The sequence below is a fragment of the Misgurnus anguillicaudatus genome, chromosome 19 (genome assembly GCF_027580225.2).
Source record: "Misgurnus anguillicaudatus chromosome 19, ASM2758022v2, whole genome shotgun sequence".
NCBI lineage: Eukaryota > Metazoa > Chordata > Actinopteri > Cypriniformes > Cobitidae > Misgurnus > Misgurnus anguillicaudatus.
Genome location: NC_073355.2, coordinates 6255430 through 6272035, shown reverse-complemented (window position 1 = coordinate 6272035; position 16606 = coordinate 6255430). Strand labels below are relative to the sequence as shown.

General features: G+C 36.3%; 1 protein-coding gene across 1 annotated transcript in view; it reads right to left on the bottom strand.

Annotated features, from left to right (window-relative positions):
• The window catches only part of pitpnc1a (phosphatidylinositol transfer protein cytoplasmic 1a), a 114311-nt gene that overhangs the window by 31090 nt on the left and 66615 nt on the right, over positions 1–16606 (bottom strand). The window contains exon 2 of the mRNA XM_055184668.2: positions 12916–13064. Coding sequence (XP_055040643.1) covers positions 12916–13064 — 149 coding nt within the window. The remainder of the gene's footprint in view (positions 1–12915; positions 13065–16606) is intronic.

The following is a 16606-nucleotide window of genomic DNA, read 5'->3' as shown; positions in this document are numbered from 1 at the left end:
TATTGTATATTCAGTTGTAAGTACAGTAGTGTTTCTTGTTAGTTACACGTACCTACACTATAGGTATGTATCTGGTATTACCCAGTCCTTATCTAAATTTAAATAATAACTACCAGGTATGTACCATTGGTAAGTACAGTAATGATACCATTGAATTACCATCTAGATACTAACATCTAGATAAGTAATATAAATAGTATTTTATTAAATGAAAATATAAATATATTTATAAAAAAGTGGAATAAAATGTAATCATGTAGTTTAGTGTAATATAGTGCTGCACAATTAATCACATCGCAATCGTGTTGTCAGCCTGTGCGATTATATGACAGCAAAATGTTGCAATTATATTAAATAAATAAATGTGTGGACTTGTTAACACAAACTTTCTGATAACAGTTTGATGATTTTCCTTGCTGTTTAAAAAAGGAAAGAAAAACGAACAAAAAAGGCAGTGCAAGTGTGGCATGCACTTGTGTGGTGTGCGTCGTCACTTATACCAGAGCGAAGATGGATGCAAAGGAGGTTGACAGTGATCTGGTAGCTAAAAAAACCCTCTATGTCTGTTGTATGGCAGTATTTTGGATTTAGGATTACTGACACTAAGCAGTTGCTACATCACGTGGCAATACAAAAACATTTCTAGTTTTACAAATACACATTTTAGCTGTGTGTGGATTTTCCTTAAAACCCATCAAGTTGACTCATGATACCATTTAGTATAATCGCAATCGCACATCGCAATATTAGCATCAATAACCGCAATGGGAAGAATTACCCAAATCGTGCAGCCCTAGTGTAATATGATTTTTTTACATACAGTTTTACAGAATTTGTCAAAGATTATTTAGGAAATAGATCTGTCAGGACAAATAATACAAAAAAAAACCCCATCAAAATGTACATTTAGAAATAACTAATAAAATGATATTCAATTTTTGTTTTTTAATGATTATGCTTACATGCCATGAAGGTGAATAAAATATGTAATATTTCTCATTCTTTGGCACAATTGGCGGTTACACCATTTGACATTTTCAGGTCCATTCAGTCTTAACTTTCATAAAAATGGTGCAAATGTAATTTTAAATTGGATACAATTAACATAAATACACTAAATAAACCTGATGCATGCTTTTAAAACAAGTTCTTTAAAAAGATTTTTGAATTTCTCATCTTGCCAAATCGTTTTTGTCACTGACCCAGAAACAAGACGGCTCATACTAAGGTAATAAAAACAATACAGTTCATTATGTAAGGCCTTTATACACCACTGATAATATAGTTATGTAGATTACATTGCATTTCTGTCAAGAGATCTTTTACAAAGTCCCACATTGCACCTTTAAATAAACACTTATGAATGTTTGGTGCAAGCCATTATTTGTATATTAAAGCAACTTTTCTGCTTACTCTGTTTTCCATAAAATGTGTTTAAAATTTGACCCCACCATACAAAATTAACAACCCAACATTGTTAAGATCTTGTACGATCTTTCACAATACAGTAGTAATGTATATTTACAGAGTAGTGTACAGATACAGTAACTTTAGAGGCAATGAGTGATGATGTAATAAAGATAAAACAATACAAAATATTAAAATAGGCACTGTTGTGTTAAAAATGTTCTAGAGATTATCACCGATACATTTTTAAATGCAAATGATGTCAAAACTAATGGTGGCTACAACTTGGGGACATGTCTTATCGCATGTCTCATGAACCGGCCAATGAAATTCAAAACATAAAACTGCACTGCGCATAATCAACCAATTTTTGCTGGGTTGTGAAGCTAATAAAATCTGTTGTGTCCTAAGCAGATGCGGAGCGGACCAAACTGGGATCAGAGCCAGCAACATTTTTATGCAGACCAAGCAGATTTTGTTGCCGTATGACTTGGCACATCTGTGATGTAAATCTAGGGGACGATTTTTCATCCAAAGGGCTTTTAAAATGCAAATGGCTCTTCGGATGAGCCTGTGCTTGGATGTCCATAAAAACTTTACATTTGATTAGATTGCATTAAATTTCGTTGTTGCCAGACGCTTAAAAATCTATAAACCTACTTTTTTTCATTACGAAATAAAGTTCTCCCTTGGTTTTCAGATTGATCTGGTCCTGAAGAAAAGTTACAGCTCACACAAGTGACAGGGACACAAACACATGCATGTAAGCAAAGGCAGGTGGCTTGTGGGCGAAAACGCAGGTACAGCTTCCCACAGTCCAATCTTAAATTATACAGCACAAAAGCTGGAGCTCAGCCTTCTTTCGTCCCACGCACACGCAATCGTTTTCTCGTTTCTTCAGTCTTTCTTTAATTCTCTCAATTTCCATGTATGCATATTCACCATGTCTTTCATCTTCTGTAAGTCTTTATTTATCTCCAATAGTCTCAAATTCACATGAGGGATTATTTTAATTGGAGTAAGTCCAACAAAAGCGGAACAAGAGAAAATCGCATGACATGCAGTCGGGAGTTATTCCCACAATATTGTTTCATTTGTCTGACAGCATCATGGTGAATGTGATCAATCTTTAACATCCGACTGATTCCACCGGCAAATGAGAATGAACATCAGGGGTTTCCTTTTTATTTCGAATCCCACTTAGACAGGTATAATATATCTCAGGACCCAACCCTTCACATATGCAGACAACACACATTATCTCCACGTGACTTTGATGGTCAATTACAGTGCTAAAAATAATCCTACAGGTGTACTGGGTGGAAGTGATGTCATGGCCACCCACAGTAACAGCCAATCACGAGCCTCAAAGGTCATGGAAAGTTACCCTCGTATAAGCTCAATATATCCACAGAAAACACCTGACCACACTTCAGTCCATTGATTTATCTGTGCCCAAAATGGACAGAGCCCTAGGGGAGGGACGGTGTCCCGTGAAGTCGTTTTTCTGGCTATTTTTGGGAGAGTGTTTGGGTCTCTGATCATGTCCTTACTTATCCTTGCTAAACGACCACACTTTCTGTGAAAGTAAACTGAAGATCTGTGGTGCATTGCTTCGACTTTCGATGTTGTATCAATATACTGAAAGAAAACAGGATATTCAGATGTGACGATATAAATGTAAACAAATATAAGCAGAGTATATATAAATAAGTAAGCAGAGAATACAGACTGTGCAAATGTAAGCAAATATGTGTGGAAGTGTATGCAAATATGCTACTATTTGGGTGATTCTCACGAAACCATTGAAACACCACGGCACTAATGATTTTAGCTTTAAATGTGTAATATAGTAACATTAAAAAGCATCAGAATTAACACAATACTGTGTTCTAGCTTGCACAATGTGTGATTTTAACATAAGAATTTATAATTGGAAATTTTATCTCATTTTCTGCTGAAATTCTCATTACCGCAATGTGTCCGGCTGTGTTTGAACATGCGTTATGTTGTAATTTAATCAAATTAACACAAAAATATTAAGAAAAAAATAAATGGATGTTTTGTTAGACTACTTTAGATGACAGAAAAAATATTTAGTGAATATTCATGTATAATAATAATGAAGAAAAATTAGGAAAATGATGTGTCCATGCCTGATGTTCTCATCCTCCGCAACACTTTTTGAGAACAGTTTAAGCACACATACAGAATTTTAATAAAGTTTGATTTTGAGTGACCAAGCACATGGACCAGTTACTTCAAGATGGCTACCAGGTAAGATAATTTTTTTACAGTTAATTTGAAATATTGTCTTATCAGAATGCTTACACGACATTTTGATTATCATTACCGCAACAGATGCTTATTAAATGTTAATTTAATTAATAGAAGCATAATACTTTGATTTTAAATGCATGTGCAGAATCTCCAAATTATGTTCTTTCAGGTTTGTCATGTCATTTTGAAAATATGTCAGTGTTGATGTTTTCTGACTGTTGCGGTAATGAGATTTTTTAGGACTAATTCTTTAAATTATGTTACAAAAAGTGTTAAATGATAAGTAAAAGTTTTTAAATTAATGTTCCCATTTACTCCAGACTTTGTTTTTCAATGTCTGGTAGGAAAAAAGTAAATTTAAGCAATTTTTACATTTTCATGCTTGACATTTTTAAAACCAAGTTTTCGTGAGAATCACCCATTTATAAAATTAAAAGATCAAGAGCGACCTGAAGTGCATTCAGGAACACATTTACATTTTGTCAATACAAGCATGTGCAGTCCCAACTTGAACCCCTGACCTTGCAACTGCTGATGGGACGCTCTACCAGTTGAGTTAAACGTAAGACCCAGAAGAAGTGGAAGATTCAATTTAATTCTGAAGGTTAAGACAGCTTGACAGAAAATTTGCAAACTGTTTATTTATAGTCTGATGCACACTGCACTTAAAAATGGCAATGACTCGCAAAAATTATCAGCTGCAAACAAGACTTGAATTCTAACTTCTGCCAAAAAAACACTGTATGTAATTTTAAACACAGGCGAAAAGCCACTCGTGCTATTTGCCAAAGTGTGTAGTGCTTGTTTGCATCATAGACTGTAAAAAAAGATGGAGCTAGTGTCCGTGACGTCACCCATAGGTTTCTGAAGATCGTTTTTGAAGCTTATAGCGTTGCCTGCCGTCGCTATCTTGGCCGCGCGTCACTGCGCATCATGCGGATAACCGAAAATGGGTAAAGAGGCGGGATGTGGGTGAAGGTTGCTGAAACCACACCCTACTAGCTCGACTCTAGTGACGGCAGTGAGTCAAGTGGCCACGCCCTTAATTATGCAGAACTTTAAGACTTAATATAATTTAAACAGAGGAGTTACAAAAAACATTCACCCCCCACACAGTTGTCATGAAGGGCAAAATTATCTATATAGACCAAAAACACTTTTTGTACCAGACTGTAAACACTTAATTTTCTACTGTAAAGTTGGCCATTTTAACATGGAGGTCTATGGGAATTGATTCCCTTTTGGAGCCAGCCTCTAGTGGCCAGTCGATGAATAGGCTTTATGCCCAGCTGCACTACTTCCTGAACTTCAGCCAGCTCCTTGTTTCCTGTCTGCCATTATTGGACAAACTGATTAATCCAGGTGTTTCTTATTGTTGTTGTTGTGACTACTTGAGGTCAAGCACACCTTGATTAATCAGTTTGTCCAATAATGGCAGACAGGAAACAAGGAGCTGGCTGAAGTTCAGGAAGTAGTGCAGCTGGGCATAAAGCCTATTGCAGTTTAAATCACTTCCGTATTTGCTTCATCAGAGATATAGGACGGTTGCCCCTCTGTTTGCATTCATGTTTGTAAGATATTCATTTTAGCAGTTTTAACTTGTAATTATAAAACTAATATATTGTACTGTGTAAATAAAAATACAAGTAAAAATAGTAGTTACCATATTTTCCGGACTATAAGGCACGTTTTTTTCATAACTTGGCTGGTGCTGCGTCTTACAGTCAGGTGCGCCTTGTAAGTCAGTATGAATTAATGTTGACATTTATGAGGCAAGCGACAACATTACCGTCTACAGCCGCAAGAGTCCGCCATATGCTGCTTCTGTATTTATGTAATTCAATGGATTCAGTGATGTGGAATGACGAGCCTGCGAACTTGATGCTCGTTGACTTGTTCGAATTATTTAGCCTATTCAACCTTCCTGGGGCCTATACCATGAAGGTAGCTGAACAAACTCGGGGTTACAGGATTGGTTTTGAGTTGACAAAACCAAACCGATGCAATCAGGCTTTATTGGTCCCATGAAGCGGCTTATCAACCTTCTCTGTCAACTCAGGCTTTGATCTTTAGGCTATGATTACTCCACCCGCGCGTTCACGTAAAAGAGTGACGTCGGCACCGAACAACCAATCGGAATAGAAATAGAGGGAGCACGTACGAGCAGTGTATTTTGTTAGCGGAGGAGCATGAGCTAATTATACAAAAGTATGAAGATTAATTTCAAGAGCGAAATAATACTGCCTCTGCTCTTTTTAATATAACATGTACATTAACATGTACTTCATTGTATAATATATTTAGGTACCCAAAGTGAAACATGCTTTTTTTAAACATTTTTTTTTGTACATTGTTAAATTTGTTAATAATCTTACAGAGAATTTTATAATACTAATAGCCCTCTTTTAAAGACATGGTCGGGAAATGTCCGGGGAACACTATGAAGCTGTTAATGTAGGCTTTTTTACAGTGCGAGGACCACCTTGCGCATGCAAACCGTGTTTTCCCCATCGACCGCATACAAGTATGTACCACTTGCAAAAAAGCGCAACGCAATACACATCATTTAAGGTACAGTAAGGGCACGGATTCAACGTAATACATTTCTTATGTGAGGCTAGAAGTTTGCAAAGATAAGAGATTCCTTCCGTGGAAAATCTAGATATTTCATACAAATAACTGGGCAAGGGAAAACTAAAAACTCTCTCTCTCTACGAAGTGCTCTAACAATTTGCGTGGAGAGACTTCTGCTTTGGATGTTTAAGATTAAGACCCTCACCCTCCTTTTCTTTTTGTTTTTTCTTAGTTTTTTTCCTCTTTTTTCTTTAAATGCGGTATCAACACGGAAAATAGTGATTGTTAAATATGCCTTAATGTTTGTATTTGAATATGTTCAATAAAAAAATAAAAATAAATAAAGTTTGCGCGGAGACGCTAGTAGTTACGTCACCTACATATTTCTTTGCTTGCAGCTGATTGGTCAAACTGCAGTCTCAGATCTCGAATCCAGAACATAACCTGCCCCGGGGCAGGTTAGCCGTGCAGCGTAAGATACCATGGCGACGAACACTGATTAAAGCCGCGCTACTTTCATGGTACCTAAAACCCAGGGTTGGCGCAAACCAGTCTTAAACTTACCTGGCTATCCACTTAAACCGGCTTCATGGTATAGGCCCCAGGTAAGTTCTGTATGCTATGATTTATCATGTAAATAACTGATAATATTACTTTAACGTTCAGACATCTATTCAGCCTGCTGATCTGTGCTATTGTTTAGTTGAATAGATTTCCAGATTAAATGTCTGTTCTTCGGCTTGGATTTTGTGAAATCATTTTCTAAATAAATGTGATGTAGATGTGACTTATATATGTTATTTTGTCTTATTGACGCATTTTTAAATGAAGCGATTTATTCTCCGGAGCGACGTATAGTCCGGAAAATACTAGTTATGTTGAAAAATCTGTAATTATTAGGGGAGAGCAGGGTAAGTTATCACAAGGCGTAATTTGTCACATTGTTCATAACTCCAACACTAGAGGCACTCTTGATCTCAAAAATCAAATAGCCACTTTGTGTGATGACTTCTTCTAGTGTCAACTTCGTGTTCACATGTTGTCAAGATCGCTGTAATCTGACGTTAGTACAATTTTCTTATTTTTGGCTTAAAAAGTAAAAAAATTGCACTTTAAATTATAAGCAATAGTCTCACAAAAACCTTATACAAGCATAAAAAGAAGATAAAACCAAACAAAATTTAAGCTTTCTGAAGATAAACATTCAATGGTAAAGGAATGATAATAAATAATTATGCATGTACAGTCTTGTTCAAAATAATAGCAGTACAATGTGACTAACCAGAATAATCAAGGTTTTTAGTATATTTTTTATTGCTACGTGGCAAACAAGTTACCAGTAGGTTCAGTAGATTCTCAGAAAACAAACAAGACCCAGCATTCATGATATGCACGCTCTTAAGGCTGTGCAATTGGGCAATTAGTTGAAAGGGGTGTGTTCAAAAAAATAGCAGTGTCTACCTTTGACTGTACAAACTCAAAACTATTTTGTACAAACATTTTTTTTTCTGGGATTTAGCAATCCTGTGAATCACTAAACTAATATTTAGTTGTATGACCACAGTTTTTTAAAACTGCTTGACATCTGTGTGACATGGAGTCAACCAACTTGTGGCACCTCTCAGCTGTTATTCCACTCCATGATTCTTTAACAACATTCCACAATTCATTCACACTTCTTGGTTTTACAGCATTTTTGATATCACCCCACAAGTTCTCAATTGGATTAAGGTCTGGAGATTGGGCTGGCCACTCCATAACATTAATTTTGTTGGTTTGGAACCAAGACTTTGCCCGTTTACTAGTGTGTTTTGGGTCATTGTCTTGTTGAAACAACCATTTCAAGGGCATGTCCTCTTCAGCATAGGGCAACATGACCTCTTCAAGTATTTTAACATATGCAAACTGATCCATGATCCCTGGTATGCGATAAATAGGCCCAACACCATAGTAGGAGAAACATGCCCATATCATGATGCTTGCACCTCCATGCTTCACTGTCTTCACTGTGTACTGTGGCTTGAATTCAGAGTTTGGGGGTCGTCTCACAAACTGCCTGTGGCCCTTGGACCCAAAAAGAACAATTTTACTCTCATCAGTCCACAAAATGTGTAACCTCTTCTGCACATGCCTTTTTTTTAACAGAGGGACTTTGCGGGGGATTCTTGAAAATAGATTAGCCTCACACAGACGTCTTCTAACTGTCACAGTACTTACAGGTAACTCCAGACTGTCTTTGATCATCCTGGAGGTGATCATTGGCTGAGCCTTTGCCATTCTAGTTATTCTTCTATCCATTTTGATGGTTGTCTTCCGTTTTCTTCCACGTCTCTCTGGTTTTGCTCTCCATTTTAAGGCATTGGAGATCATTTTAGCTGAACAGCCTATCATTTTTTGCACCTCTTTATAGGTTTTCCCCTCTCCAATCAACTTTTTAATCAAAGTACGCTGTTCTTCTGAACAATGTCTTGAACGACCCATTTTCCTCAGCTTTCAAATGCATGTTCAACAAGTGTTGGCTTCATCCTTAAATAGGGGCCACCTGATTCACACCTGTTTCTTCACAAAATTGATGACCTCAGTGATTGAATGCCACACTGCTATTTTTTTGAACACACCCCTTTCAACTAATTCAACTAATTGCCCAATTGCACAGCCTTAAGAGCGTGCATATCATGAATGCTGGGTCTTGTTTGTTTTCTGAGAATCTACTGAACCTACTGGTAACTTGTTTGCCACGTAGCAATAAAAAAATATACTAAAAACCTTGATTATTCTGGTTAGTCACATTGTACTGCTATTATTTTGAACAAGACTGTATGTGTATATATATTTTATTTAAGGTAGAAAAGTGATTTAGTCAAGAGCAGTGAGAGATTTTCTCTCAATGCTGTTTGATAAACATGAGTGACAGAGCAAAATCAAGTAACTTCCCCCTTAAGACCGGATCCAATATACTGTTAACACATGCGTTTTCTCTTTTAGCTGTTCACTTTCTCTTAAGCCCTAAATGGTCGTGTTTATGAGGATCCTTGCAAAGATGGGAATTTTGACGCATGTATGTATTTAAGGCCAAAAAAGCGGGAAAAATACTCACGAGCTTAATGAGCAGCGGTTGCGCGACTTGGGCGCTCCTCACACACAGAAAGAGCGCACGCATATAGATCTGTTGTGTGTGTTTCAATGGCTTAAAATAACTTAAATACGTGTACAAACGTTACGTTTTGGTGACCACGCGCACAGCCAAAATCTCTACCGGTTGACAAATTTCAATCGGTTAATCTTGTCTACCGGTTTATCACCCACCCCTATATATCGCACTATAACTTTGTTAGGTACGAATGTAAAAAATGATTGCTAACCCTGAGATTTAGCCAACATTAGCACGCATGTCAGTTTGGGGCAAGTTGTCTTAAAGGATTAGTCAATTTTCTTAAAAGAAAAATCCAGATAATTTACTCACCACCATGTCATCCAAAATGTTGATGTCTTTTTTTGTTCAGTCGAGAAGAAATTATGTTTTTTGAGGAAAACATTCCAGGATTTTTCTAATTTTAATGGACTTTAATAGACACCAACAATTAATACTTAACTCAACACGTAACAGTTTTTTTCAACGGAGTTTCAAAGGACTATAAACAATCCCAAACGAGGCATAAGGGTCTTATCTAGTGAAACGATTGTCATTTTTGACAAGAAAAATAACAAATATACACTTTTAAACCACAATTTCTCATCTTACAAGTGTGTAATGATCCTTAACCTAGGGTTAAAAGCAGGATTTAGAACAAAGATAACCCAGGGTTAAGCGCAGTGTGAAAAGAGTTAATATTTCCAGTTCTGATTTGAATTTAAAAATTAAAGTCAATAATCACAATTAAGTAGTGTTGTTCTTTTTAGATAATCTAGTGTGACAACTTACCCACCAATGGGGCAAATTGTCACAAGAGAACATTCTCTATTTATTAGTCTACAACTCCTTAGTGAGATAAGATATGAAAACGTAATGAATACAACATATGTGCCCAAGACTTCCTTTTTTCATTTGGTATGAGATCTATACCATTGTGATACATGGTGCTCAGTAAATGTTAGACAGTGTGAAAAGTGTGACAACTTACCCCACTCTCCCCTACTTACTAATGGACAAAATTGTATATAACTCACTAACTTCTTCCATGCTGGTTTTACAGGACAACAATGTAATTAAAAAGTTAAGTTTACTACTTTAAACTTTACTTTAAGCACGAATGATTTAAATGTTATGTCAATGCAATAAAGTGATAAACATCTTGCGGAGTGATTTGCGTGAATGAGGCTGCATGAATGAAGCGATCTGCACGGATGAAGCGATTTCTGGGAATGCTACAGTGGGAATTGAGCGTTTTGGGTGGCTGATGCATGAGTAAAAAATCGGAACTTTGGCGGATATTCGCGCCGCGTTAACCAATCAGAAGCTTGCTTTAGCAGTGACGTGATTACGTAGCGAGCTGAGGCAGAATTACGAAACATCAATGGAGAACAAAATCATTACACCTGGTATAATGGACACATCTTCATACAGGAATCAAAAAGGATTTTGCTTGGAAAAAGTGAATGAGGTTGGACAATCTGGAAAGTTGTAAAAAAATTATCTTTACTCAATTTGAGCTATATGTATATATACGTATTGAGACTACAAGCTAGCTAAAGCCGTCAAATTGAGCGTATGATGCGAATTTCACATGCGAATGACGCACATTTCTTGAGCGAATGAAGTAAAAACTTCTTCCAGGTAAACAAAGACAAAACTGAAGTCACTGTATTTGGAAATAAAAATGAAACTCTCAAGGTTAACGCACACCTTGACTCTAGGGGTCTAAAGACACAAAATAAAGTCAGAAATATGGGTGTCATCTTAGAGTCTGACCTTAATTTCAGTAGTCATGTGAAGGCGATAAGCAAATCTGCTTACTACCATCTCAGAAAAATTGCCAGAATTAGATGTTTTTCTCAAGACAAGACTTGAAAAAACTTGTTTATGCTTTCACAATGTGGATTATTGCAAAGGACTCCTTACTGGCATCCCAAAAAGACCATTAGACAGCTGCAGCTTATACCAAACACAGCTACTGCCAAAATTCTGGCCAGAACCAAAAAATCTGAGCACATCACTCCAGTCATCAGGTCCTTACACTGGCTTCCTGTTACATTTAGAATAGATTTTAAAGTATTATTACTTGTTTATCCACCTTATTTTCGAACGCAGAAGTAAGCAATGTGATGTATTTCCCTTCTTTGGGCCAGACGTCCATTTCAATAGCCAGCCGGAGCCGGTAGAAAACAGTGTAGTGGGAGCACGCATAAACATAATTTAAAACAGTTATTGTAAATATTTACTACACCTGCCATGTATAAACCAGTGTGAGGATGAAATTAAGAAGTGGCTTGATATATGAAGATATATTCAATCATTTTGTGTTGTTGTGTCTTTAATGCGCAAATATAAAAGCACAGAGACATTCCAGTATCTTTACAATGGGAAAGCCAGTCGAGTGTTTGTACATAGACCAAGACTTTTCACGCATACGTTTAAAATGTCACAACTGTATCTCTGGTGTGAAGTTTATTTAAACTGCTATTTTTAATGGACTTGTTTGAGTTTTTATGGCGACACGTCAAGCTTCACGCCATCCGACAGTCAGCAGCATCTTTCCCATTCAACACATTGTACGTTATTTGAACAAACCACAATAAACATATTAAACTATTATTACATGTATTCAGTATTATTTTCGTTTTATGAAAATATGATTATGCAGTAGGTAAGACATTAGCTTTTTTCATTTAAAACATAACAAAGGACACCCAAACACATAACGAACTATTATAAACATTAACTAATAAGCAGTATATCGTCTGTAGGCCTACTGTAATCGCATTTTTGTAATAATATAGCAAAATAAATAAACCAGCCAACCAGCATATTTTTATCATCATAATAATAGTTGTTTATGAACAATTATTGTATTTATTGTTTACTGGCAGTTGCTATAAAAGGTTTTACTGGATGGATGTGTGGATAACAGTTACAGATAATGGGTGCAAGTGCACCACATACGCATTCGGCTCTTGTGCGTGTATTATGATTAAAACAAATGTTTTGTAGAGATTTACTGCATTTGTATCAGCTATTATGGCAACCCCTAACTGCACAAATTATCCCGGTCTTCCTGGATTTCATAATAAACATTAAAAAGCCAGTCAAAATGGCACGATCGTGTCCCTTGCAATACGACTACCATTAGCTGTAGTGGCTCACCTAACGTCTTAACACAAAGGAACTTAAAGATAGCAGCGCCCACATTTACATCAAAAATAAGGTGGATAAATCACTTCATGGCTTAAGACCGAAAAACATGACAGATATAACTAACAAATTAATCAGATCATTAGAATCAGGTCAGTTAGAAATACCAAGGGTTCATTTAAAACAAGGTACATCAGCATTTAGCTATTACGCCACCTGTAGCTCCAATCAGCTTACAGAAGAGATTCAACAGTAGACACTCTTTTTCAATGTCTCAGATATTTGTTGATTGATTTACATTAACATTATGAATCATACACAAAGACACTCAAAAGAAGCTTAAAACTGAAAGCAGCTATACTCACTTGTTAAGATAAATGCGTTTCTCTGTGAACTGACCCGAGCCGTAAGTGGGGTCTTCATAGGGTTTGTTCTGGACCACCTCCACACCCTCTCCTCTCTCGCTCTGCTCGTGACTGTGCTTGCTGATCATGTACAGCTGACCGATCCTGTACTAGAGACAAAAAACAAAACACAGTCAAAACTTCTTTATTAAACAGAGAAAATGTACATATCAGTTAAGGTCCCTTCACAGATGTTTCTCCAATTCCTGAGTCGCTCCCTCCTTAAGAGCGAAGCTGAAACTATGACATCAAGGTTTGTAGTATGATGCGTGAGTTGGGTCTTTTTCCAACCCGCGGGTCCCACTTTTATGAAATTATTTGGCCCACCTCAGCCCGCCATGCACCACTGTATCCATTTTTACAACCCGCACCCACAACTATTAAACTAGGCTTTATTTCAGTCTACAAGTGCTTGGAAATAAGTGCCATTAGAATTCATGCGCTTATGAACCATAGAAACCAGCATGGTCATATTAATATCAAGATAGGATAATGATAAAAAATTTCAACATTTACAAAGCAGCGTTTGTATTATCTAAATTCCTGACCTTAATATCTCCTGCACGTCATCTTTAATTTCTCTGTTTGTTTTGTTGTTGTGGCTGGCAGTGCCAGCTGCTTGCCGCTTCGTGATGTGAGGTCAAAGGTTTGGGGACATCACGCAATCACGCAGGTTAGTTGCTACATATGTCTACGACAGGGGTCTTCAACTACTCTTCTTCGAGCCGAGGGCCAGATTTTAAATGATGTAAATATGATGCCGGCAAACCATATTTTTTACTATTACCCATTATATAAACACAGTACTGCGCAAAAGTCTTAGGCTACCATGCTACTTGTTTTTGCAATTGTATAGTGATCATATATAATTATTTCCCAGTCTCTTTATTAGAATACAACCAGAAAAATACAGGAAATGTGTATGTAGTATTTAAAACAGTATAAAAGTATAAGCTGAAGTGTCTTCAGTCTCCTCAAAAAAGCTCAAGATGTGTTTCGTGCCAACAGAGGTCACACTAAATACTGACTGAAGAAGACATTTAGTTCTGAAAATGGTTTTTAATTTTGTGTACATATTACCTGTATTTTCTGTTTGTATCTTAAAAGAGTGAAAAATAAATGTAAAAAAATGTATGGACATTAAAGCTTTGCTAAAACAACAAAGCTGGTGATGGTGGCCTTATGCTGCGTTTACACCAGGCGCGGTAGAGGCGTCAAGTATGAGTGATTTCAATGTTAAGTCAATGTGAAGACGCGTTAACGCGCATCTGGAGGTCTCGTGGCGCGGATGAGGCGTTTGGCGCGGTAGAAGCAATCCCGCCTCATTCACTTGTCTAGTTCGGGCGAATGGCGCGGTACGCGTGAATGGTGCTTTTTGTGCATTTTGCGTTTGATGCGAATTAGCGGCTGACGCCCCATTTGAAAAATTCAAACTTTGGTGGATTTTCGCGCCGTGTTAACCAATCAGGAGCCTGCTTGCTGCTGTGGCGGCAGCCCCGCCCGGAGTCACTCATTCAACATGAAGGAACGCTTGATATTGTTGGTGAGCAGTCACCTGGAGCTATACGACACAAGATCTTATTTCTATAGAGGAGACAGGAATAAAAAGGACCTCGCTTGGAAGAGTGTCAGTGAGGACATTGGGCAACCTGGTAAGTTGTAATACACATTTCACTTTTAAGTCACGTGACATTTATCGAAACGCCCCGTTTATTTTCCCCTATAGACGGTTTCAGCAGTAACAACATAAACAAGCGGCTGTCACGGTCCGCAGTAACTTCCGGTAAACTCCGCTAATAATAAATAACAACAAAGTAATTTAAACGTATTTTATTTATATAAAAAGAAAAACAACAACACATATATTACATAGTAAACCAAAAATTTTTTTATTTTTGACGAGGCATTTGTTCAAGTGATCATTTTAGCAAATAGTTAGACCATAAAAAAAACGAAACCCGAAGTAACGTTCGGATCCAGACGTGTATCACGTGCGTCCGATGAAACCGTCTATAGTAAGGTGACTAAATACAAACCGGTAACTCTCTTGATAAATGCACAGTCAAAATCAGTCATCTTGCAAACAGACAACCGCATAGCACTTGCCCCTCCCACAAGACGCGGAGTTTGCCTCTGATGAGCGTCAAATGCTTGCTTTTTTGTGCGTCAAATGCATACACACTGTTCACGCGGCAAATAGACGCAGTAGACGCGATTTTGACGCCTCAAGCGCGGTTGGTGTAAACGCAGCATTAGACTTTTGCACAGTACTCTATATTATTATTATTATTATATGTTATAACTTATGTTGTTTTTGTAACTTTTTTTATAGGTCATATATTAAAAACATGCATTTTCAAAAAATATGTACACACATTGTATACAGTATTTTGCCATTTAACTCATTCACCGCCATTGACGAGTTATCTCGTCAATTATGAGTTAATATTTAACTAATAAATATGCCTTTCTGGACGAATTTCAAAGTGAAAGTGTAATACCGCTTTTATCCACTAGATGCCAAACCGAATTTATAAAAACGGAAGTTAAAAATATTTAATTATTGATTTTAAATGCCTTTATGTTTGATAGTCATTCTGAGTCTGATCTCTAACATAAATTCCTTTACAAAAAAGCAATTTTTTAAGCTTTTTGCTCAAAATGTTGTATTTTTGAAGAGAAATATCCATATTTCAGTAGTTAAATTAAGTGTAAAAAGTAAATATATAATGAAACGTTTTTTCCCCATTTTGTTTGTTTATTGTTTGTTTGAAAGCAGAGGGTGTGTTCTTAAATTTGATATAATTTGTATGTTTATATATTTATAGAAGATAATTTTTTAGAAGATAATTTATCAAAAACGGAAGTTAAAAAGATTTAATGATTGATTTTAAATGCCTTTATGTTTGATAGTGATTCTGAGTCTGATCTCTAACATAAATTCCTTTACAAAAACGCAATTTTTTAAGCTTTTTGCTCAAAATGTTCTATTTTTTAAGAGAAATATCCATATTTCAGTGGTTAAATTAAGTGGAAAAAGTAAATATATAATGAAACTTTTTTCCCCATTTTGTTTGTTTATTGTTTGTTTGAAAGCAGAGGGTGTGTTCTTAAATTTGATATAATTTGTATGTTTATATATTTATAGAAGATAATTTTCCCTGCAAGGAATTTTGTGAAACTTTTGTTAAAATCACAAAAATGCAGGTGGGCAACTTTTCTCAAAAAGGCTGGCGGTGAATGAGTTAATTCTTTGCCTGCCATTGATGAGTTATCTCGTTAATCCGCAATACCGCTATTATCGTTTTTTTACAAAAGTTTAATGCCTTCCAGGAAAGGTTCTTCTTTAAATACATAAATATACAATATATTAAATAAAAGAATAGACCCTTTCCTTTCAAAAACAAAAAAATCATTATACCTTCATTTGTTTTTTTTATCCCCTCTCAAATATGGATAGGTTTCTTCAAAAATACAAAATTCAAAAAGCTGAGATAAATGGATTTTTGTGAAGGACTTTTGATAGAGATCAGATTCAAAGCAATCATCAAAATATACAAGAAGTTTGAACTGTTTGCCATAAGGGAATTTTCCAACTTTTATAAGTTGAGTAAGAGCGCCACCTGGTGGGTAATAGCGGAAATATGGATTG